The sequence below is a fragment of the Xenia sp. Carnegie-2017 genome, unplaced genomic scaffold (assembly GCF_021976095.1).
Source record: "Xenia sp. Carnegie-2017 unplaced genomic scaffold, XeniaSp_v1 HiC_scaffold_20, whole genome shotgun sequence".
In the NCBI taxonomy this organism is placed as follows: Eukaryota; Metazoa; Cnidaria; class Anthozoa; order Malacalcyonacea; family Xeniidae; genus Xenia; species Xenia sp. Carnegie-2017.
In genome coordinates, this window is record NW_025813483.1 from 1,081,025 (window position 1) to 1,105,254 (window position 24,230).

The 24,230-nt window shown below is 36.9% G+C and overlaps 3 protein-coding genes across 3 annotated transcripts; 2 read left to right on the plus strand and 1 right to left on the minus strand.

Annotated features, from left to right (window-relative positions):
• Positions 1 to 621: 621 nt before the first annotated feature.
• LOC124440959 (zinc finger-containing ubiquitin peptidase 1-like) lies at positions 622 to 4,540 on the minus strand. Its single transcript, XM_046991384.1, is given in 10 exon segments — positions 622 to 730; positions 916 to 1,142; positions 1,579 to 1,703; positions 2,121 to 2,226; positions 2,339 to 2,401; positions 2,724 to 2,918; positions 3,022 to 3,036; positions 3,039 to 3,159; positions 3,763 to 3,881; positions 4,228 to 4,540. Coding segments are annotated over 10 exon segments (1,143 nt in total). The 5' UTR covers positions 4,364 to 4,540; the 3' UTR covers positions 622 to 694.
• A 717-nt stretch (positions 4,541 to 5,257) lies between these two features.
• LOC124440957 (serine/arginine-rich splicing factor 5-like) lies at positions 5,258 to 11,300 on the plus strand. Its single transcript, XM_046991382.1, has 8 exons — positions 5,258 to 5,480; positions 5,737 to 5,807; positions 5,898 to 5,993; positions 6,682 to 6,757; positions 7,759 to 7,832; positions 8,828 to 8,921; positions 9,386 to 9,432; positions 10,799 to 11,300. The coding sequence occupies exons 1-8, from the start codon at positions 5,349 to 5,351 to the stop codon at positions 11,112 to 11,114; spliced, it is 906 nt and encodes a 301-aa protein (XP_046847338.1). The 5' UTR covers positions 5,258 to 5,348; the 3' UTR covers positions 11,115 to 11,300.
• Positions 11,301 to 13,618: 2,318 nt separating this feature from the next.
• On the plus strand, positions 13,619 to 24,224 carry LOC124443365. Its single transcript, XM_046993858.1, has 11 exons — positions 13,619 to 14,258; positions 15,795 to 15,929; positions 16,058 to 16,160; positions 17,246 to 17,471; positions 18,142 to 18,184; positions 20,803 to 21,002; positions 22,313 to 22,443; positions 23,145 to 23,269; positions 23,431 to 23,473; positions 23,619 to 24,166; positions 24,216 to 24,224. Exons 1-11 carry the CDS (start codon positions 13,902 to 13,904, stop codon positions 24,222 to 24,224), a joined length of 1,920 nt encoding a protein of 639 aa, XP_046849814.1. The 5' UTR covers positions 13,619 to 13,901.
• The last annotated feature ends 6 nt before the right edge of the window (positions 24,225 to 24,230 follow it).

The following is a 24,230-nucleotide window of genomic DNA, read 5'->3' on the forward strand; positions in this document are numbered from 1 at the left end:
CTTTCGACGGTACGACAACGATGTCGATAAAAGCGCGCTGTTTTATAAATAAAGTGTATGACAAGGGCCTGGATAAATTATTTCACTTCCTAAAATTTGAGATTTTGTCATGGTGAAAAGTCGAACACCTACATAAGAGCTCTAAAACTATTTCAAAACTACGAAATGCATCGTTTCTTTTAGTTTTTGTTTTTAAAACAATTCTTCAGAACTATTAGATTATTTTCGCCATTCAACATGACAATGGCTATCTTAATAACAATTCCTAAAATTTCTCGTTAAAAAGAATCAAATCGCATTCAACGGTTGGTCTTAAACTTCCAAATGATATTGTTTACAGAATACACAGATTACAATATAATCAGATTAACGTTTGGATAATCTTTGTTCTAAATCTACTCCATATTTTCATACATGCACGCGTAAGAAATACAACGCCCGGGGGCAGCTCGAGCCACTTAAGTTTTTAAAACATGAAAACTGGCCACCCCCTCCAAACATTCCAAATAATCATACTATTTTCTTGTAAAACATATAATTTTTAAATTCAAAGGAATTAATTGTAAATAGTTGAAAACCAAAAATTTTCGATGAAGTTTTATCTCCCCCCTCCCCCCCTCCGTAGATTCTTGTACTTCTAAAATTACAAAATAAACCACTAGAAAATATCAAATTGTTCAATAAAACTTCATTATCACGGAATTCGCGTTGACGTCAGCAGTTTGTGGGCCTTGAAGGAGAGAAACAATGAAGAAGTGAATGAAAATGATTCTGTTAATAATTTCACTGGACAAAATAGGATTCAAAAGTACACCACGGAAACGGAAACAACTGAAAATCTGAAATTATACTCATACGAATAATTTTCCTCCAAAGCCGTATAAATTTCAATGGATTAAAAACAACATCCTGTACCTCCTTTTCATCTTCGTTTATCAATCCATCGACATACACAAGCTGATATTGCTTCGATTTCATCTGCTTCGGTGTCTTTTTAAGAAAACTAAAACTTGACGCTGTTTTTTTAACTTTGATGAGTTTTTGCATCTGTTCTTTTGAAGACGACGGGTCAAAAAGTATTAAACTTGGAGTTCTCGTTTTTGCGTGATGTTCTTCGTAACCAACAACCAGACGACTATGACCTAGTCAAAACCGTACGTGAATTTGATGCAAGGATAGTTTCAGACACTTTACTACAGTTTAAAGACACTTAACTAAAGTAATGTACTGAAATTTTTTTATTAGAACTAACACAAGCATTTTAACTGAAAACTTCGTCTTCATAGTTTTATAAACTCGCAACAAATGCTACATATTTATTCATCATTACATCCAAAGCTGACCGAGGATTCGGGGAAGATTTTGTTTTTAAATAATTTAAAAAGACTCCGAACTGTCAATGTTTTTTATTTGTTACTACAAACACCGACATCTTAGGTAGATGATAGTGTACGAAATTTTCAAATAGTTTAAAGAACAGCACATGCTCATTGGTATCTAAAATTCTCCCCAATGCTTAATCTGTTATTGCTAGCGGGAGTTTCTTTCCTTTAACTTACGCAGTTCTATCACATTTACCTTGATGCTGTATGTAAACAGGAGTCTGATGCGAACTTCCAGAGAAGTATTCTTTGAACCAGTCGTACATCAACGGATGTGTTCCGTCAGATTCCGTCGCACGGTGAAAATCAACGATAATTGATCTGTCAAAATCAAAATAGAATAACCAAAGTAGGCTTTTAAAGGTTACTGACGTTTTGGAGAGCCAGTCATAAGGAGGGCTTTTATTGGTTACTGACGTTTGGAGAGCCATTCCTAAAGAGGGCTATTATTGGTTACTGACGTTTGCAGAACCATTCCTAAAGAGGAATTTAATTGGTTACTGGCGTTTGGAGAGCCATTATGAATGGAAGCCGTTTTCAGATTCTAAAGTGACAATCTTGAAATTCAATAAATGGATAAATATATATCGCTCATAACAGTTTTGAATTTTGACCTAAGACTGTCATTCGAGTCAGAGTCAGTTTAAACTTCCATATATATATGTATCGTGCAGTCGTCAGTACTGCACAACCTTATCAAGATTAAAATCTTTTAAATTAATCAAGTTAAATTCGTACTTTATGCCAATGAACCTCAAGAAAACAGCAATTTCCGTTGCTCCTATCCATTTCTTTCTCTTCAATAGTTTGTGACCAAGTTGTGCAGCACCTTGTACATCAAATCCTAAAAGACAAAAAGTTATAGAAGGGAAAAAATTACTACCTGGCCAGCAGACCGCTCAACCATTTGTTTACTTCATCTAAGATGAAAGAGTAAGTTTTATTGAATCATTTACCATGATGCCATGCATTTTCAATCCACATCTGAATGGTTGGAATTGATGGAACTTTTTGACAAACTAAAATCCAGATAAAATTATTGAAATTTACATTTCAGGAATTTGAGGGCTTAAAAAAAGAAACACATTCCAAAATAATTTGAGGGTTGTACATTCTCAGGAGCTGGGACCAACTTCTTAGTGTTTCTATTTATGATAGATAAAGCCCACAATTTTAGTCAGACCAACTCTTTTGCCCTCCATCAGTTTCTTGACAAACTTTTTATACATTTAACAAAACATTGGATAACCCCCCCCCCATAATACACACACACACCCCTATTGTGCACCAATCAATACACTCCATTTTCAAATCAAATAGCAATGGGGTGCATCCTCTTACTTTTGGCAAGTGTATTTTTATACACATCCAATCGAATCAATGCGGAAAGTAACATCTGCAAGTTTCTGTAACCACAACCCCAGCTGCGATCAAAATAGCTGTTTGAAAAATGATCTGTTGCACAACAGAAATGAAAAGAATATCTTGGATGTGGTCCTGTTGCTTGGAGATTCTTTTGTAGACTTTCTAAAACACCTATAGGATTGGGAATTTGTTTAAAGTTCTTCACATCAGGAAAGACGTATATTTAAAAATAAATTGCAATAAATCATTGAATTACACGCTGAAATTTCTTAACCTGTGGTACATGTCGCCTATCTTCGCTGGTAAGATGAAAACTGAACAATTCATTCTTCTGGGAACTACACTTGTAGCTTGGTTGCAATGAAGTGCATTGCTCTGAATTCTCTGATGAAGAACACATGCCATAGGTTTGCTATCAAGCAATGAAGACAGACATTAGCACCATGAACAATCTTGTAGAGTGCTAGCAGGGGAGGTCTGGGGGCCATCATCTCCCTAGCTGTTGATTGGAGGGGCATGGAAATAAAAATGGGCAGTCAAGTTTTGAATTTGGGTAGGAAAAATGCATTTGAAATTATACAGTTGGTAATATTTCATCCCTCAAAGTCCAAGAAATGACATTTTAGAGCTTCTGAGTTTAAAAATTTTCTTGTTGAGCTTGGCCAAGACTATCATCGTATAACTTTGCATCTGCAGTGCATTGTTCAAGCCTTTGGCTCTCATTTTTAAGGTGGTATGTCTTCTGGGATGAAATTTCTGAGCAAATCGACTGCCCACCCAATCTTCAGCCCCAAAAATTGTTCCCAGCATGCCACTGGTCTTATCGTGTGACAAAATACCTCAAAAAACAATCTCATTGGTAAGATTTTAGCTAAATTAATATTCATTAGAAATTCATAAAAAACAGAATTTTTGTTCAGATGCTACAATTTTTTTTCCCCGGCCTCAAAATTTTCATATTTTGAATGCATGGTAAACAAAATACACAACCAGATAGAACGGACACATAGTTTACTTGCAGTTTTTGAAACTCATCATTGCCCTGTTGACTTTGTCTAGCGTATTCCAAATCTTCTTCCTCTTGCAAAATTCTAGCCAGCATCTCATCATTTATTTTTTCTTTTGAAAGAGGCTCTGAGATAAGAAGAATTTAATTTTCTTTGTACATTCAAAACAATTTAGGCACAATTATACCGTGTTAATTGCACGCCACAGTTGTATAATAGATGGTAAACATGGATGAAAATCAAAAGCATAGAATAAAACTTTCATGGGGTAAATCATACATACATTGACAATTGTCTTCAGTGTGATATCCCAAATGATACAATTTAATGTTAGTGGGAAATTTTCTCAACATATAACAAAAACAGAGATCTAAATTCTATATTTCTGAGAAAATGAATCACAAAGTTTTGCTGCTTATATCACAGAACTACACTTGCAATCTGCTATATACACGACACTATTGTCATCATACCGAAATCTGAAGTGCTCTCCTCGTTAAAATGTGCGTTTACATGCACTTCCATTGGTTGCAGTTTATCAACAAACTCATCACACACAGGACAAATGCTGACATTGTCATTCTCGATGACTTTCGAAGCCCCATCCATCAACAACTGTTGACAAAAACTTCTTAACTCTCCAGTAACTTTTGCATTATATAGTTCAATTGCTCGAGTTATTCACTATTTTGTTGGTATGAAGATCCCTCATCATAAACGTATGTTGTCAAAAGCTCAAAACTGAGCAGAACTTTGCATTGGAATTTTGAAATTTTGGAAGAGAAACGATTACGTCATTATGTAATAACATATGGAATTATTAATGAATTACTTATCATCTGAGGCCGACAATGAGGCTGGCTCGGTTAGCATTTAACACCGGGTGGTTGCACCACGCCAAAAAAGAATAATTCTCCTATTTGAGCATGATCAGCGATCACTGTGTCCTATGGGATTCAGAGTCCCACGCATCAGATAGAAATTTACTAAAGCATTGCCCCAACCTCAAGAGGGTGACAATCTTGAATTATGTGTTTGACTTCAACTAAATCAGAATTCAAAAATTATTGTCGTGCGAGCCAGTCTTTGAGTTAAGTAACATTACATAGCTTTCACAAACAATTGGGAACACATTTAAATGTACATATAAAAAAAATTGCAAAGGAGCTAACATCGACTACAAAGGAAGAAGATTTTCAAATTGTTCTGGAAAGATTCCACGGTCAACAAGCTTTAGATGCTCAACTGGAAGCGCACGCTGAGTTGTATTGGGCAACATTTTCTCAACAAATTTTTGGAAGTAGTCAGTCACCGATTTGTGGAGGTAGTCAGTCACCGATTTGTGGAAAGTGATAACACGTCAAAAGATCAAAGAAAGGAATAAAGGCGACGACTGGTACAGGAAACGTAATAAGAATGACGTAACTTGCATTATGACGTTTGAAAAGGACCAATGAAATTGCTTGGAAGCGTGATGGGTAATTTTTCTCGAGACCCCCGCGTGTGAAGATTAACTATTTACTAGACGCGTCCGCCATTATCTTGAAATTGGTAAAGAATTTGTTGGTGATTTTTTACCAAATATTTCGTTGAAATGTCGCGAAGTAAGACAAGACTTTACTTCGGAAAGTTACGAGAAGATATTAGAGAAAGGGATGTCGAAAAATTTGTTCGTGGATACGGTCGAATACGAGATATAAGTCTGAAAAGAGGCTATGGTTTTGTGGTATGTGTTGATGCATTTTCAGCCGTTGAAGGCGACAAATATATATAATTAGTGTTTTGGTTGCGAATTTTTGCTGCAATTTATTGATATAAATTTGAATACTAAATTTTTGAAAACGATTGCGATGTGAAACTGTTTGATGAAAAAACCTTTTATCGTAAAGTTATGTAGCCTCGTAAAATGCTACGTAATGTTTCAGTAATAATCAAAATTAGCCTAACCGTATTTAATTGTCGCCACTTATTTGATATTGCAGGAATTTTATGATGAAAGAGATGCGGAAGACGTGGTTTGGGAGTTAAATGGTAGAGAGTTACTGGGAGAACGGTAGGATTGTAAAGAGAAAATGTGAAGTTTAGGAATCGTATTTAATAAAGAAAGACTAGATTATGTTTATGGCTAATGGCTTTTTTTTAGAGTCATTATTGAACATGCCAGAGATCCTTCTTCAAGACGAGATTTTTCCTATGGATTTAGAAGAGAAAGAAGTCCTGATAGATATCGTAGCTCAAGGTGAAATTTTATAACAATTTACTATTTTCTCAAGTGAAGAGAGGGCATGCTTTAGTTCGCATAAGTTTTCGTTTTCTTCTTGTTAATTTTTGTTTTTCTTATACTATGACTGGGAGATATTTTTTAGAAGTGTGCTGCACTAAATGAAGTCCTCATTGCTTCCTTGTAAATGCTTGGTATATTAATGTTTCTCTACCCCTACACCCAAGACTAGCAGTGCGAGTGTCTCCCCTCCCCTCCCCTCTGAATCCAGGGTGCATTCTGTTGTCAAAAGTGCTGAGATATCCTGTGTCGAGTTAAATGCAGCTTGGTGTAACGGCATACAAATGTTTGCATAGGATAACTTGCTCATTAATAATTTTATGCTAAAATATATTTTATGCTTTGTCCTAAAATTAAATGGTTGAAAATATTAAAAGAAGTAAAAGTCTTCAAGATTTTTGCCATAGTGTACGACAGGGGTTCAGCATGTACCTTGCTGTGCAGGTTAGCTTATGTTGGCATAAAAAAAAAATTTTTTGACATATGTTGGTGTTTACCCAGAATACACCCTGACCTCACACAAACAAATTCATCCTTGCATATTTTTTTTTCGGGGGGGGTGTTTAAATTGTAAATGTTTACATTGCTTATCTGAACATCAACTTTGCCAATTACAAATATTTAATTTATGCATGAATGCTTTCAGGAAAAGTCGAAATATACCTGTCCGAACTGATCATCGACTGCTGGTGGAAAACTTATCGAGCCGTATAAATTGGCAGGTTTGTCAACCTCGATGGAGTTTTGTACTTTTTTCACTTTTCAATGCAACATATTTTAAAATTTTCCTTGGGATCATTGTTCATTTTTCAATTTGATCAGGATAACTTGGAAGTGCTCGAATAAAATAGGAAATTGAGTAGGATGTCTAAATTATTTCCAATAATCTGGTATTTAATCCTTACTACAGTGACCTTAAAGTAGTGAGTACTTGCGATTGGTCCAATCCAAATGTCAGCCATATGACCAAATGTACGCCATTCCAAACATAGAAATTGTATGTCCGTGTACCCTGTCTTAAATACAAGGGTCCTGTCCTTAGACCAAGAGTTGTTCTACCATCCCGGCCATTCCATGTTCTCCATGTCACAAGGTCCGGCCAGCCTGACAGACCAACATCATCCAGTGCCTAGCCATTTCTGATTCTTATAAAACATGGCTTCCATAGGACAGTTCTTTCCGGTCATGTTTGTGTAACAGGTGTGATTGAATGGTGAGTATTTGAAATGGAAGGCTCGCACCTTGATGAAGAAGCCCCGTGATGTTCAGTCTCTGAGTTCAATCATGATTTTAATATAATGTGAAGTGCAAGGTCAAATTTTACATTTAATGTTAGAGACTTTTTTGGGCTAAACATTGAAGATATTGTTTTGAGAATTCTTGACGAAAAAAAGGCTAGATTTGCCCTGTGATATCAAAATATTCAACCAGCAAACAGATTCTCATAAATTTTGGGCAAGCATCTTGGTGAATGAAACAGACAAAAATAAGACTTAAGTAGCATTTGTTGACATGGCTTTGCCTGGCATTGCAACATTAAGTAGCATTTGTTGACATGGCTTTGCCTGGCATTGCAACATTGAGTAGCATTTGTTGACATGGCTTTGCCTGGCATTGCAACATTGAGTAGCATTTGTTGACACGGCTTTGCCTGGCATTGCAACTTTGAGTAGCATTTGTTGACATGGCTTCGCCTGGCATTGCAACATTTTTCCTGTTATAGGAATTGAAAGAGCTCTTTAACGATGCTGCTGAAGTGACTTTTTCTGATGCACACAAGCGAGAAAAGAATACTGGGTATGTTTAAAAGTTAACTATTTAAGCACAAAGTTTGCCATATGTATTTATAGAGGAATCAGTAAAAAACTCATATCAATAGGTGTAATGTTTTTTTCTCATACACCACTGGGAGCTGCTACAGGCAAGCGCTGCAAGCTTTACTTTATTTTTTATCCATAACCAACCATCAAATACAAACTATTTAGAAACTCATAAGGCCATACACCCCATAAGCTAAATAACTCGACAAGCTCGGACGATGCATCCATATATACGTATAACATAACCATGGGTGGCAGAAAAGGGGGGCTAAGGGGCTGAAGCCCCCCTAATAATTCAGATGGGTGGCTAAGTCTCACCTCCCCCCCCAATTCAAGAGTTACTTTCTCCAATATTTTCCCCGTAGTAAATTTTTATGTTTTGACGAAGGAAAATCATTAACTTAGATGGAAACTTATACACTGACAACCATTTTGAAAGCTTGCTTCTCCCATAGATTTTCATTTACTTGAAGTACTGGGAGTTAATGCTAGGAAGAAAATCGCACCAAATTTGTTATTAGAACATGGCGTAAATGCAATGGCAATATGGCGCAGTCTAAAATAAGTAGCTTTTTCACTAGTCTTGGACCGAAGCAAGAAAAAAAAATATTTGTGAGTTTGACAACAACAACTACAAAGGTTAAAATGCCATTCCCCTGCCAAGACATTTTTTATTATTCACCCACCATCCACCGACCCCCCAATGCAAAACATCTTCCGCCTCGACTGAACATAACTATTTACACCGGGTGGATTAGTGGTAATAGCACGGCAAAACAACAACAAAAACATGCATGCCAACCCGCACCACCTGACTCTCGGGCAGCAAGCGGGTGTGAGAAAATATTTTCCGCTTATTTCGTTCCTCCGCCAGCGGAAAATAATACTTAACATGTCAGCAGATCTTGTTAAATGAGTAATGATGTAGACAAAAGCTCGTCAACTGTATGTTTTCCTTGTTTTTCATTGTAGGATTGTGGAATTTGCAACAAAGGATGACATGAAGACCGCATTGAAAAAGTTACAGGGACAAGAAGTGAACGGGAGGAAAATCAAACTGTCTGTTGTATGTTACTCCTTGTGTACTATTATGTGCTCAATTTTTTTGTATTGCAAAGAGGTACAGTACTGCTCAGAAGTAACTTAACACTGCCTTCGCGTTCCGGAACGCGTTGTAAAAAATTTAGGCGACACGTTCTGAAAATTTCCGAACGCAAAAACCCAAAAATCGAACGCATTTTGGAACGAGTTCGGAACGCGTTTTCGGTAAACTTACTTCTGAGCGGTACTGTATTTACCCTGTTGTTTTGCTTTTATATGTAAAGTGGTTGATTGTAGCGCCTGCCATCTTAGTAAAATACCTAAATACGTACTAATTTACAAAGCTTTAATGAAAAATTTCGTGCGTGATGTAAAAACCCATTTTCCTCTGAGAAAAAAGTTTCTGCGCGTAAATAGACTATAGAAAGCGTAGTAAAATTTAATCCTGTTTTATCATTATTGAAGATTCGTTATCTGCTTTTTGTTTAGGAAAAAGTTGGTGGATCTCGATCACGCTCGAGGTCAAGGGAACGAAGGTATTTATAGGAATCATCATACTTCATTAAATCTTACGTCCGTTAAAAATTCAAGATTTAATGCACTTGGTGTAATTCGCTAATCTACATAGCGTTAATCGCGTTCAAAAAAATTGAAATGAGAAAGTGAAAATTTCATTTTTAAGCATAATTGACTTCTTGAACATAATAAACATATAACTTTTAAAGTGCTTGTATCATGTTTTATCATTTCTACCATTTAGATTGTTCAGGCTATTTTAAAAAATTTTGCATTATATTTTATAGTTCGAAAGTAGGATTTTGCTGTATATTTTTGCACTCCAAGTTGAAAAATTGACCATATTCATTGTTTAACCGCCAGTATAAAAAAGCTGGTAACTAATGTTATTTTTGACGTCACATCAGGACTTTATCTGTTGTATTTTGTGTAAAATTGGATGTTTTTGAGTATCCTCGACACAAGATGCTACACACGTGTGTAAGGCACAATGTAGCTATGCTTTTGAGAAACTATGAGTAAAATACAGTGTTTTCTCAAAGCGTGTTCACGAAACGACGTCCGATCTAAGGCCCTGTTTACACGAGACCGGAACGAATTCAAACCGGTACCAGCTCGTGTCGGTTATAGTATCATTTATAGTAAATGCTTACATGGGACCGTTACGAAAATAACTCAGAGCGATCTGAAGTCGTACCGTCTACTGAACCGATCCGACTGAGTACAGAGCTGTATGAATTAACACCGGCACCAATGTAAACTCAAATTTACGTTCAGACCGCTCTGAAATGGCAGCAACGCATGCCTACAATAGCGAATTACAAAACCAAAATACCCAGCAAGTGTAAAACTAGCCTACAAGGGAGGCATTACGCAAATAATGATTTTTACTGATTTAGTGCCTGTCCCATGTAAACATGCAACAAATGTTAATTTTCATTCCGGTTTCACTTCGTTCCGGTTTCTTGAACGTAAACAGCGCCTAAGCTTTCGCCGTTGTTTTTTTAATGTCACGGTCAGGCAAATAATCACCAATTTGAGCTTTAGAAAATACACGAAGATCTAATTTTTGTATTATAAAATGTATTGGCAATATGTTTCAAACATCTTCTAAACTATCTACATACCCCCACTTGCAAAAACACGATACAGGCACTTTAAAAGGACCGATAATTGTCGTTTTTGAATAACTTTTTAACGAACGTTTTGTCTTTATCATACGAGACTCTGATTACACGGGAACCTTGACTACGTAGATATGACCGATGTAAGCTATTTACACTTCCGTTGACATTGTCGTAAAGATGACCAATTTCTTTCTTGTTGCATTAGTTAGATTCTGAAAAGTATGTTCGTTTGACTTCCATGTAATTTGTCTATGTTCAGATCTCGATCACCAAAGCGTCGTCGTCGCTCTAAATCAAAATCCAAATCAAAATCCAAATCAAAATCTAAATCAAAATCTCCAAAACGATCGCGCTCCAGATCTCGTTCTAAGGACAGCGGTGATGAAAAGAAACAAACGCCTTCAAGGTCAAGATCGAAATCAGAGGAACCTAAATCTAAATCTCGTTCCCAATCTCCCGAGGCAGAGCCAGAAGCATCGGCACAGGAAAGTGCGCGCGAGTCTGGGGACGAGAGTCCACAGAAAAATGGTGAAGATGAAAACGGGCAAGAAGAGGAAGAGGAAAACGCGGAATAAACTTAAACATGAATCTTTTATTACTATATTATATATCTATTTACTGCAGACTTGGTATTTTAAATTTCGCGTATTATATATGCCTTCTGTACATAGAACTTTCATAATTTTTCGTTCGAATTGTAAAGAATCTTGGCGCAAGTGGTTATGAGTTCATATTAGAATCAATTCGTTAACTGTCCGATACCTTTGTGTGATTCTTTACTTATGATAACGTAGCTCTGGGTTATACGGCCTTAATTAATTCTCGCGACAAACAAGATTTATTAACTTGTTCATAAAGCAACTAAAATGCAACGTAAAGTAGCTAGATTAGTGACGTCGCCAGACGGGGGGCAAGTCACCCTTTATATTCATTCAGTAGGGTGACAAGCCTCCCTTATATTCATTCAGGGGGACAAGCCTCCCTTTATATTCATTCAGAGGGGTGACAAGCCTCCCCTTATATTCATTCAGTGGGGTGACAAGTCTCTTATATTCATTCAGTGGGGTGACAAGCCTCCCTTATATTCATTCAGTGGGGTGACAAGCCTCCCCTTAAATTCATTCAGTGGGGTGGCAAGCCTCCCCTTATATTCATTCAGTGGGGTGACAAGTCTCTCTTATATTCATTCAGTGGGGTGACAAGCCTCTCATTACATTCATTCAGTGGGGTGACAAGCCTCTCTTTACATTCATTCAGTGAGGTGACAAGCCTCTCTTTACATTCATTCAGTGGGGTGACAAGCCTCCTGTATTTCTATTCATTAAACAATATCCGTAGCACGAATTGGTTCGCAGCCCAACCTTATTACGTCATAACCCGACATGTGCTGCAGCGACAATATTTACATTTTTTTTACAAAAAATTAACGTTTCACGAGCCGTTCTCGTCTTTCCATATGGTCACTACTTGTCACGATATCAGACTGTACAATATTCCTGACGCGATAGTGTCTTATTGATGATCTTATAAGGACCAGAATACTGTTGCATTAAGATAAGATTTAAATCCGAGAAAACTCAGGAAGTCGCGGAAACTATCGTAGAATCTGTTTTCCAAGAACCAGCTTACCAAGATGGAATTCTCGTGGTGTAAACATTTTAAACAAAAGAAAGATAGTTCCAGTCTATTGTATTCGCCTTCTTTTTCTTTGACGTAGGAAGATCACGGTCAACGAAATGTGAAAGAAAAGTATTGCGTTGTTTCAAAAATATGCACTCATCCGTATTGTCATTTATAACGGTGGCGCCGACAAGAAGTGCCAATCGCCCCTCCCCACCCTCCACATTGATATTTACAATATTTCTCTTATGTACGATTTTTTGTTAGTATTCTGTGTGAAATAAATGAAAAATCTTGGCACTGGGAGGTTAACGCCGATGAAAGAAATGATTTTGTGATAATGCTTAGAATAAATTTTATTTGGTACAAGTCAACAGCATTTGAAAATCAGGTTTAACTAGTGTTGTAGTTATGGAAAAGACTTGAAAACTAGAGACAGCTGAACGGAAGAACAGCGTACAGAAATTTGACTCGCTCGCGCGGTGTGGACATCAAAAATTAACTTCATGAAATTTACATAAGTTTTGCTCTTTAGTCGTTGTATTCGCACATTGTGAAAGAAAAATATTGGTGTCAATTTATTGATATTTATTCGTCTGCAGTGTATCCTTCGCAGAAATTATTCTCGCGAAAACGGACGTTCCTTATAGAAATACTGCTTGTCGTTTGTTAAATCTAGTTTTTGTAAAGGACAGTTATAGCATCTGATGCTTGGTAAATAAGAAATAAAAGCATTCAAACTTCGCTGCACTTGAATTGATAGCATAATATTAATATCAGTGAAGTGGGCACGTTGAATCGATAGGAAATACATATAACACGATGATCTTAAGTTCAATTTATTTGTCACGCGATCAATATTTCAGATTATGATGTCTTCTATTTTGGACAATTTTTCCTCACTAAAAGATGTCCACTGTCCACTGGAACGACATCCAGACGCTATTGTAATCTATTATTTTTTAATAACTATTCTGAGAAGTACTTTGTATGAAGCAGAACGTGTGGGTTGATGCTGACACCGGGACATTTAGGAACCACGTGCTTCACGCACACGCTTTAAAATTTAATAAAGAGAGTAACTGCACAGTTTCATTGTCTTTCAATGTGGCAAATAGTTAATTAACTATTACTAGCTTATAATTGGCCACATGAAATTTTTATAAGATCAGGATTTCTTCAATTGTAGCGCGCACGTTTACTTTATTAGCGAGAGGACGATTTTAATAATGATAGTCAAGGTGTCGTGATAGAAAAATACCCACTAATTTTAATTTTCAGCTTTTAAAAGGCAAACAAAGTGTTGGGTTTAGAAATTAGAGTTTGGTTGGATTGCCGTGGGAAGGCACGACAGTAAATCGAACACAAACAAATCTATCGAACCGGAAATGATTGAAATACACCACGCATAATATAAATGACGTGCATAAAATGCAATGTCATTTGCCGATCTAAATTGGATTTTGCCGTCATTGCATTGACGTTCACTCTACGAAGCGTCTGCCCTCGAAATATAACATGACGAAGTTTCGAAAGAGTTGAAGACAGTTTTACCTAAATGAGAACAACCAAAAGCCGTGTTTATGTAAATGTACTTCCTGTCAAATAGCTAAATGAGCATGCGCAATTAACCATGCGATTACTAAAGTCGAAATCAAGTGTAGATAAAGTACATCGCTGAACATTCACTCGTGGAAATTATCTGTCGTTTCGATTATTTTTTTTTCAAATTCGACAGAGACATGTCGAACACGACTGTGGACGACTGGCTACGGTCTTTGGGGTTGTTGAAATACATCAACCCGTTTTTAGACAATGGTTATGACGATCTAGATATTTGCAAACAAATTGGCGATGAAGATTTAGATGCTATTGGCGTGATAAACGCGAAAGATCGTAAAGATATTCTGGCTTCAGTGCAGAGTCTAAAAGAGCAAGGCGCTAATGCAGTGTATTTTCAACTAGAGGCTGAAACACCGATAAATACGCCAAAATTTCCCGTCGCAAGCGACCGCGAGAAATATAGGCGAGATGAACTCATCAGTAAAATGAAATCTTTGCTCACGGAGGACAACTGTTTTTTACCCGAAAAAAAGCCCGTGAGTATTGTTTTAGTCATGAGAAAGTACGCTTTCCATCGTGAATCCTTTTTAATGATTCTGATTGCATTTTAGTTTATTGATAATTTAATGATGTACAAAATAAATACGCTCGGAGTGTACGTGAAGGAATTATCATATGATAATAATAATAATAATGATAATAATAAGGATATGGGAATCATTTTCTTGTGAGTAATAGGCTTTTATTTAGAGATATTTGGTGCATTTTGCTTCCAAGTCTTGACGGCTTGCGTATGCAAATGTGTGACAAACTTCAATATTTGTATGTTTTGCTTTTGTCTTCTTTGAACTCTTAAACTTTGAAAGCCATTCATGGGATGTAGTGTCGATAGCTCTTTTTGTTACCTTATGTTATTAAGTCGAAATTAGCCGCGTTTGCTTTGCTTGTTTATTTACATAAATCCTCACGTTTTGTATCTCACTGAAATGCTCAAATTTTTATTGATGTGAGAAAATTTTAACTATTCATTTGTTCTGTTTTGATATTCTCGCTTCGTCGAAGTAAATATTCATGAAAAAAGTCCATTTTTAAACCAAGTTTCCGACGCTTCCGTACATGTTAATATAAATTCAGTGTTGTTTTTATTTCAAAACTTTTAAAAACAAAGACTTGTTTTCTTACTTCGCCCAACAAAGACAGCTTGAAAATCTTAAAAAGTTTAGAAATATTTGCCATTCTTTTATATCCCCTTGGTAACTCACTCGTTGTAATAGTGGATATTTATCGTCGGGAAAAGGTTGCTATCATCAAAGGTTGAGCAAATATTTGTCAAATAGTTGAATTGTTTTGATATGGATTTCATAAGACTTAGTGATCCCAACTTACCCTTTATTTTTATCCCTATCAATCATGCTTCCTATCCACTTATCACACCAGCTGCCACTGCTGATTATTTTTGAGAGTTTCCTGTTTACTATCATGGCAAATGACATAAACTCTGCCATATAAATCACTGGTTTCTTTACTAATATTGCACTATAGTTTTCTAATGGAAGTATATAGGTTAAAACAGCCATGACCTTTAAAACAAAGTCATATTGAACATTGGAAATTATTAGTCTAGTTCTGTTCTGCATATTTTACAACATTATCATGTAGATGTCTTTGGAAATGTGTTATTGTCAGTTAAAGTAAACACACCTTAATTAGCTCATCTGGACTAAATATTTGGGTTGCCATTCCCCAGCCAGACATATATTGTAGCATAGGAGTTACTTTACATAATTGAATTTTGCATTTAAACCCAAGTTCTACTGTGAAAAAGGAGTTTTAAACTAAACTGAATTTGATTTCTCTTATTCAATGTTTTTCTGCTATGCACATGCTTGGTACTGCACAGCAATGTTGATGTTAATTTTCCTTAGTTCAGTGTGTAGCTACAAATGAATGGATCTTTACAGAAAAGAAATAAGAAAAAATCATTTACCCCAATAAAAAGTTATTAATAATGCTATTTCCTGAAGATTATTTTACCCATTTCTCACCATTCTCATAACTTTTCATGTTTGTAGAATGTGGAACAAGATCCGCTCAACGATCTGGCTCAATATTATGCAGACCAGCTGTATACATATTTCCAAGATGTTAAAGATGTCTTGTTGTTTCTCAGACAGGAGGGAATGTTCACACAAAATGATCAAATGCGTGTTAGTATTTCATTGAATTATAATTAGGAGGCTTTGAGCTTTTCAACATTCTTTTTCTCTGGTCAAATTCTATGATAGACCCTAAAATATCAAATAGAAAAGTATTTCTCATAATTGTTCTTTCTCAGCATCGATCACCAAAATTGGCAGAGAAGATGAACAGTAAAGTATTGCAAGACTCAAGAGGATTGTCAAAAAGTTTAAATTCTTTGCCAACTGTAGAAAAAAATGGTGAGTCGAACTACAAGTTAAATGAGTCAAACTATGTTAAACTTCCTTCTACCTATCCTACCCTCTTCCTACAACCTTTTGCCATCATCCCAAAACTATTTTACTCCCTCTCACTCCCTTATACTCCTGTTCACCCCATCATAACCCCTTCTATGAAACTCTCTCTAAACCGTACTACCATTATAACAAGTTGATTGTCACAAGAATTTCTCACTTTATGTCTCCAAGAGCTTTTCGTACCTACAAAATCTTTAGGTGGATTCAAGTTTTCAGCTTTCATATTAAAGCTAGTGGGCTTCCCCATGGAGAAATTTAGGAATCACTACATTTGCTGTGGTGCAATGATTTATGCATGACAAATAAAGTGAAAATATTACAGCATGGTTATCTCCTGCCAAAATTTCAACCAAGCGATTTAACTAGTCTCAATTTTTTTACCCATGGTTTAAAAAAAGATCATTGTGTGACAGTCGAGCATTAAATTTTGCATCATTCGTAATAGTATGCAGGCAGCCTTTTAGATATATGTATTCCAGTGAATGGTTTAAATCAATGATGACATCATACATAATGATGTAATATATTCAAGTGAATTGTTTGAACCAAGGATGGCATCATACATAATGATATCATTCAAAAGTAATCCTGACTTCATTGACATACCTGTAGTTTAGAAAAAATCTGAGAAAAGACATAAAATAAGTGATCAGATGATTTGAAAAAATTGAACAACAGTGTATTATTATATGTATATAGATGTAGATTGTACATGTTAGTGCCTGATATTGGTGTTCACTAGCATTTCAAGATACTTAGTTGTACGTAGCTATGGTTTGACTCTGAACTACAGGACTGTACTAACCTGGATGATCAACATTTATAAACATGTATGTAGTACTATGTTCTATTCAATGACATTGCCATATCTTGACATAACACACCATTTTTTCGATGACTTAGATGGGATGTCGAATCTTCCAAATTTCTCCAATTACTCAAAGCATTAAAAAAGAACAAATATTTTCCTTGTGTATGTTGTTCTTGCAAAACCACCATTATTTTTCTCTACTTTGCCTTGCTTACAGGCCAGAGAAGCAAAAGTCAAAAATCACCAAAACATGGATTGGGTAGATTATTTGCCAGTAAGAAGAGCAAGAACTATCCTGTCCATTCGTTAAAAATAAGTGGACCTGCAGAAGTAGGAATTTTACCAACAAGAGTTCATATGAGTGAGGAAGACAGGAAGAGTCTGATGCTACAAGTAAAACATGGTGATATAACTCAAGAGGAGGCTTTAAATAATTTTTTAAAGTATGTTTTCAATTCTATTTGCAGCAGGGAGGGAGGGAGGGGGTGGGGGCGAGATATACCAGGGAGGGCGGACTTTCATCTTATTCTTGGTATCCATAGGTCATATCAGCTGCTCTTCTAGTCTATTGAGTGTTTTCCTGCCAAATATCAGTAAGAGTGAATAGGAGAGCAATTTATTTCGTGGGCTGATAATTATAATTTGACAGGAAGTGAGCAGATTTTCCGAGAGATATTCTACAGTAGTTGCGCACCCCTTGCGCCCACCCCCAGAAAGTCTGCCCTTGATTAATTTCTAACACGTCTAAAAGAACGTGTGCCAACCAAGATGCATTGCGCGCTTTTGTTTACGTTGACATCGTTAGTTTTCTAGCTAACAGCACACTAAATTCAATTACGTCACCACGTCGTCTATATTATCTGAAAAGTTTGCAAAAAAACATTGACTAAAAACCCTAATTTACATTATCATTGTTTGTCTAAGTTGCATTGACTACAATAACAAAATCCGCCATTTTCTCGACCCACAAAATGGCCGCCACGCTCGCGCAATGCATCTTGGTTGACAAGCATTCTTTAAAAGCTCTAAGCAATACTTTTCTAGCCCTCCCTCTACAGTTTTTCTTCATTATTTTACCGACTTTTATAGTTAGTCTCTCTTGATATTTTCCAGATATGAAGCGCATCAAGCAGAGAGCGAAGAGAAAGATGAGAAGGTAGGTCAAATCCCAATAAGTCCAAGTATAAACTGACAGCAATTGCCATTGTAGGTCTTTTCTGACTTCCCGCCGCTTTTGACTAAAATTATTAACCCTTAAATTGAGAACATGTGTAGGAAGAATACGTTATGGCAAAACAACCCAGTGCTTTCCGAAAAATATCACTTGAATTGTTCAAAATTTAGACTTGCTAATCCTCGAAACACAAGTACAATGCACCTTTTCGACGATAGACACACGTGCTCAGATTAGATTACAGAATGATTAGATTAGAAAACACAAGATCAGATTACAAATGATCAAATGAAAGCTTGAATACGGCCTGACTTAGATGTAGCTAAAAAATCGGGTCTTGAATACTCTTTGGTACGGTGGTTTCTTGCAATGAAATGCATATTACATGCATGTACATTATTAATTGGACGGCTGTCTCTATGTGATCAAAAGATGTCCTCCGAATCCAAAAAGTGCAATTTTTAATCGCAAAATTACTCGAGAAGTGAAGTTTAAAAAGAAATTTACTATCCAAAATGAATTAAAATTTTATGACATAACGGTTCAATTTAGACGGTGCGAAGGGCTTGGCTTATTAAATGTTATCTGCGTAAAAACGATTATAAAAAAGTAGATAAACCCTTTTCTTCACGAATCCTATGGATGCTTTCGTTCTTGATGAGAGAGTAGTATTGTATAAGAAGGCTGTAGTTCATCACGAGATAGTTATGAGAAAGTTACAATGTAAAAGGTAACAAGTAAAAGACATATAAACATGTTTGGAGTTGGTTTAAATTATAAGTCAAAAAGGCAGAAGTTGCTCGAACCATTGCAGTATCGAACCAGTTGTTCGAACCACTGCAAGATTAGAAAAGATAAAATTCAAAAGCAAAAAAAAACCCGTTTTTGGTCCATGCTTCCCGATACCTTCTTAAGCGCAAGGCACTAGAACGCCGCATGTTAATGTTTCGGTAGGAGATTTCGGCCCCTCCACGCTATCCTACTTGGGAGATTCCAATAGCAGGCTTCCTCCCATCAGGCTACTGCGCATGCCCAGATGATTTCTTTAATAATTTGCGACCAAGTGAGCAGTTTAACCCAAACGTAGTGCAAGTATGTACAGTTGGTCGTTGCCATGACTATGAACAATTAGTCGAGTGGACTGCGCATACTCACACGCATGCGCAGATGATTTCTCTACTAAACTGTTACTAAGCATGCTATTTACTTCAAAATTGGTGCTAGTAGATGCAGTTGGTCGTTGCCATGACCATAAACTTGGGCGGCTGGTCAAGTGGACTGCGCATGCTCAAGCAAACTGCGCATGCCCAGATGATTTATCTTAAAATTTGTTACTGAGCGAGCTCATTACTCCATAAGTGGTTCTAGTACATCCAGTTGCTCGTTGCCATGACCATGAACTTGGAGAGTTGGTGGAGTTGACTGTGCATGCTCAGATTAATTCTGAAGTAATTTGAAATTGGCACTTGTAGATGCGCAGAGCAAGTTTTCAATCATTTATTTATTTATTTTTGGCATGCTCTTTGTCTTCTAAAGCTTGTTTTGACAAATGCATATCAAACTCATCAACACTTTGTTAGGCCACTCGTAATATCTTTGTCAATATTAGAAATGTTTTTGTTTTTCTCTATAACTTTCTATTTGCATGCTGCATGTCATATCCAAGCTTTCCTTTGATTTGACGGAAAATTGTTTTTATTTACTTTTACACCTTCTGCCTTTATAATTAGACGTTCTGTGTTTCTAAAATAAGATTTATAAATTCCCCAAGAGCATCTTCTTTCTATTTTATGTCCACTATTTTACTCAAGCAATACTATGTCCGACCATTTGATTGTCCGAATTTTGTAATTTGATCTCATATTTTTGACACGTGTGTCTACTGTCTGGAAGGTGCATTTGGTAATTGTATTGTTACAGAGGTAGGGGGAATCAGTTACGTAGCAAGACCGTTCATTTAGTGCTGCTGTGCAAATATTTCAATGTTCATTCACTGTAAAAAACAATGCTAATGTTCTAAGCATTTCATATCAAAGCAAAACTCTCGGGATGGCCGCGCTATCAGAAACCTCTTGTCAGCTTTATGTGCAATGCGAAATATTCGCTTTCGTTTAAAAGATCAACCAAAATCAAGGACATAGTATAAATTTGTTTTCTTCCTTGACTTTGGTATACGATCTATTCACATCAACATTTGTGGGGTATTTAGTGCAATTTTGATAAACTCTGCTGAGAAACATTTTGACTCTTGTTGTATACACTGACGTAGCTGGCCTGGTGTTCGTTGTTGCTTTGGGGTGGGGGTGCAAAATTCAAATATTCATGTTCTGTCTTGTTCATTTCATTGAAATCGATTGTTTTCTGCGGATGAAAAAACATGTTTTCATGAATATCTTCCCCATCACCACAACCAATTATCAATGCTAGCTAAGCTTTCGGTCGTAAAGCAATCGCTGTATTTTCTAACACCTTAGTCATTGTGCTCTCGAGATAAGTGGTGCATCACACACTTTCACACCCCGTAATTGGTATATAGCTTTAATCGAATCAGGGGGTACTTCCTCACCGTAGCAAACTTAGAACGTGGTTACCATTTACAGGGGGCTGAGAGGAAAGATTCAAAGAAGAAGAAAGGTGGTGGTATTTTCAGTCGAAGCAGCTTTAAGCGTCGATCCAGCGGACATAATTCAGAGATAATGGCTTCCGATATACAATTGTGTGAAAAGGACAGGATGGAATTGATGAGGAAAATAAAAAATAAGGAAATAACATCGGAGGAAGCATGGGATCAATTGAGAAGGTAAGAGTAGCTATGTAAGATTAGATTTATAAACTTTATTTAGCGTGGTATCTCATATGACTCTATTTCTAAATGGCCCCTTTTCTAAGAAGCCCCTTCTATCAAATAGACTACTCTATTTAACAAGCTCCCCCCTGGGAAAGCATACAATTCGTATATCAAGCTCGCCTTCTTTAGTAAGCTCTCTCTAATAAGCTTCACTCTTTAACAATGTTCCTTCACTCTAACAAGCTTCCCTCTCTAACAAGTTTCTCTCTCTAACAAGCTTCCTCTAAAAGCTGACTCTGAAAGCTCTTCGACGTTTTCACTTTCGACAGCTCGACGCTTTCGACGATGAGATTTTCGAAAGCCTTCGACGTAAGAGCCGATTCTATCAGTTTCGACGCTGAGCCTTCAGTTCTCGACAAAGCCTTCGTTGAGTTTCTTCGAGCAAGATGAGGACTTTCGAGATTCTCGGACGCCGATTTCGAAAAGCGAGTTTCGGATTTTCGACCTGGACGGTTTCGACTTCGACGCGACGCGACAGCGATTGTTCTCGACGCTCTCGACGCTGACGCTTCGACTTCGACGAGAAAACTCGGGTTTTTAACAGCTGGACAGTTCTACCATTAACGGGACGCCGACGCGAAGTTTCGACAAAAGCGATTTATGGACAGTTTCGATCCAAGACTTTTCGACGACTCTTCTAACAAGCTTCTCTCTCTAACAAGATTCTCTCTTAACAAGCTTCCCTCTCTAACAAGCTTCTCTTTCTAGCAAGCTTCCCTCTCTAACAAGCTTCCCTCTCTAACAAGATTCCCTCTCTATCAAGCTTCCCTGTCTAGTCAGCCTCCTCTCTCAGACAAGCCACTTCTTTAAAAGGCTCTCCTCTTAAAAAACCCATCTCTCCAACAAGACTTCTATTGAGAAAACAGAAAATATAGTAGGCTCCCCTCTCTATTAAGTCTACACCAGTGATCTAAAAAGCGATGGAATGTCTGTAATCATGGAATTTTTTGATTGTTTGTTTCCGATTTTAATTTCTAAGCGTTAAGTTGCTGCTCTGTACAAATATATGTTGTGGATCAATGGCTCATTGAGAGAAACCAAAAAATAATGATCGCATTCTCTTGAAAAGCATTCATCAAGAATTGCTCAACATTACTGTAAAATAATTTCTTTCTTCTTTTGGTCGTCTTTGATAATATGTTGAATAATTCGGGATAATATTGGATCTCTGTCAACCTTAACGCTGACATCGAATCAGTTGGGATCATTCATCCAATTCTTTAGTTGTATAAATCGTAATGAATTGTCGTAATATTGTGTAGATTTGGCAACAAACGGGACAATAAAATCAAATCAAAAGGTTCAACGAAAGGATCAAAATCGCCAAAGACAAAAGATTCAAGAATATCAGCGTCAACTGTTCAACTTTGCAACACATCAACTTTCTACACAGGTTCGTCTTTGACAACGTAAACTAGTGTGTTGTTTTACACCAATGACAATCATCAAGCTTGTCTGTCATGCGTTGACATTGACCGGAAGTAAATACGTTGTTTTACACCAATGATTGTCATCAAGCTTACCCTGCATAGACATTAACCGGAAGTAAATATGTTTGTTGCCTATTGCAGTTGTCAAGCATGTCTAAAGCCTAGTTCACATATAATAGTAGTTGTTGTAATTTCAGGCGATTCTTTCAAACTAGTGTCAAATTTACATGCGGCTTTTCATCGCTTATATTTCATAAAAAACGCCCAGGTTAGGTTTTTGTGACAAGCTTTCTCATTGGCAAGGTTTGGTCAAGGGATTTTGATGATTTATCGTAAAAGAAATGAAAAGAAAAAATGAAATTGCCATTGACGATTAGCGTTCACGTATAAATTTCTTAAGTCGGCGACTGTTGTAATTGTTGTAAACCATCATCGCCGGCAGAATTACAATAATTACAACTATATGTGAACTAGGCTTAACATGAAAATTGACCGGAAGTAAATATGTTGTAGCCCGCCTTTGACAGTCAACAAGCTTGTCCTACACATGCGATGCCGACGGAAGTCGTTGAGTGTAGGAGTATCACGTGTTTCGCGACATCTTTTGCTACTTTGTCTTGTCAAGTAAAACCAATTTATCATTATTTTTATCGCAATTTTTCAGATTCTAATGTGGACATTTCTCAAAGCACAAGCAATATCCCTTCTTCGACTGCCTCGGACTCATCACCAGATTCAACCCCAGGACTATCTCGCAAACACAGAGTGGACACTGACAGTAGTGAAACTGTAGGTTTAGTTTTCATGTTTTCTAATATCTTCCGTTCAGACCTTCGCTACTCGTTTGGACACTCTTTTTATAATAAATGAAGGCGACTTCTTACCATGAATTTTAACCTAAGAATGTCTTCGTGAATGTGTAATCGTGACTATTTTTTGTTCCGTTTTAGCTTTGTTCCAGTGGTAGTGTCGAATTTGATACAAACGTTCAAGGTATATGTGCGCTTCACTCCTCCCCGGAATTTTTTATCGAGGAAGAAACCTTCGTTGAATTACTGTGTTTTTTATATTGAATTACTGAGTTACATATGTTTTTTTCTATGATTTACATTTTCCTATATTTTCTCGTTTTTCACAGTTTCTCATCATGGTCTTTCACCGGCGTCTTCAAAATTTCCAAAGAACGATGTTCGACGAGCGGCTTCCGAGAAAAAAAGAACAAATAAGATGAATGAGGAGCAAAATCGTCGCAGTACCATATCCAACTCGGATTTAAACAACGTATCTTCGGGTAGTCTTTCTCACTCACAAGAAAACGTCAATAATCAGCCTCCCATTCCGCCATCGAAAAGCCACCACGAGCTAACATCGGTAAAACATCCCATCGGGTTTGCGGACCCCGGACATTTCGGTAGTGCCGGGAAATCACCGCAAATCGATAGGAAATCGAAACCGGATATTATTACCAAACAACATGAAGGAGGAAAACCTGTTTTACCACCCAAGCCGGCTCTCCCAAGTAAACCATCGAAACTTCCTCCTAAGCCGATGACATCTAAAAGTTTACCTAGAAACGCCCCCCTTTTGTCTGTTGCCAACGGCAATTTAATTGAAGATGCCACACAAGATACGAGGACTAAAGGCGAGGTGACGTCACAGGTTTTGACGTCACGGCAGGCAAGGAAGGTGCCACCAAAACCATCGCCTGCGACTAGGGTTTCCGCCATAAACCAAGTGGAACTAAACTTTG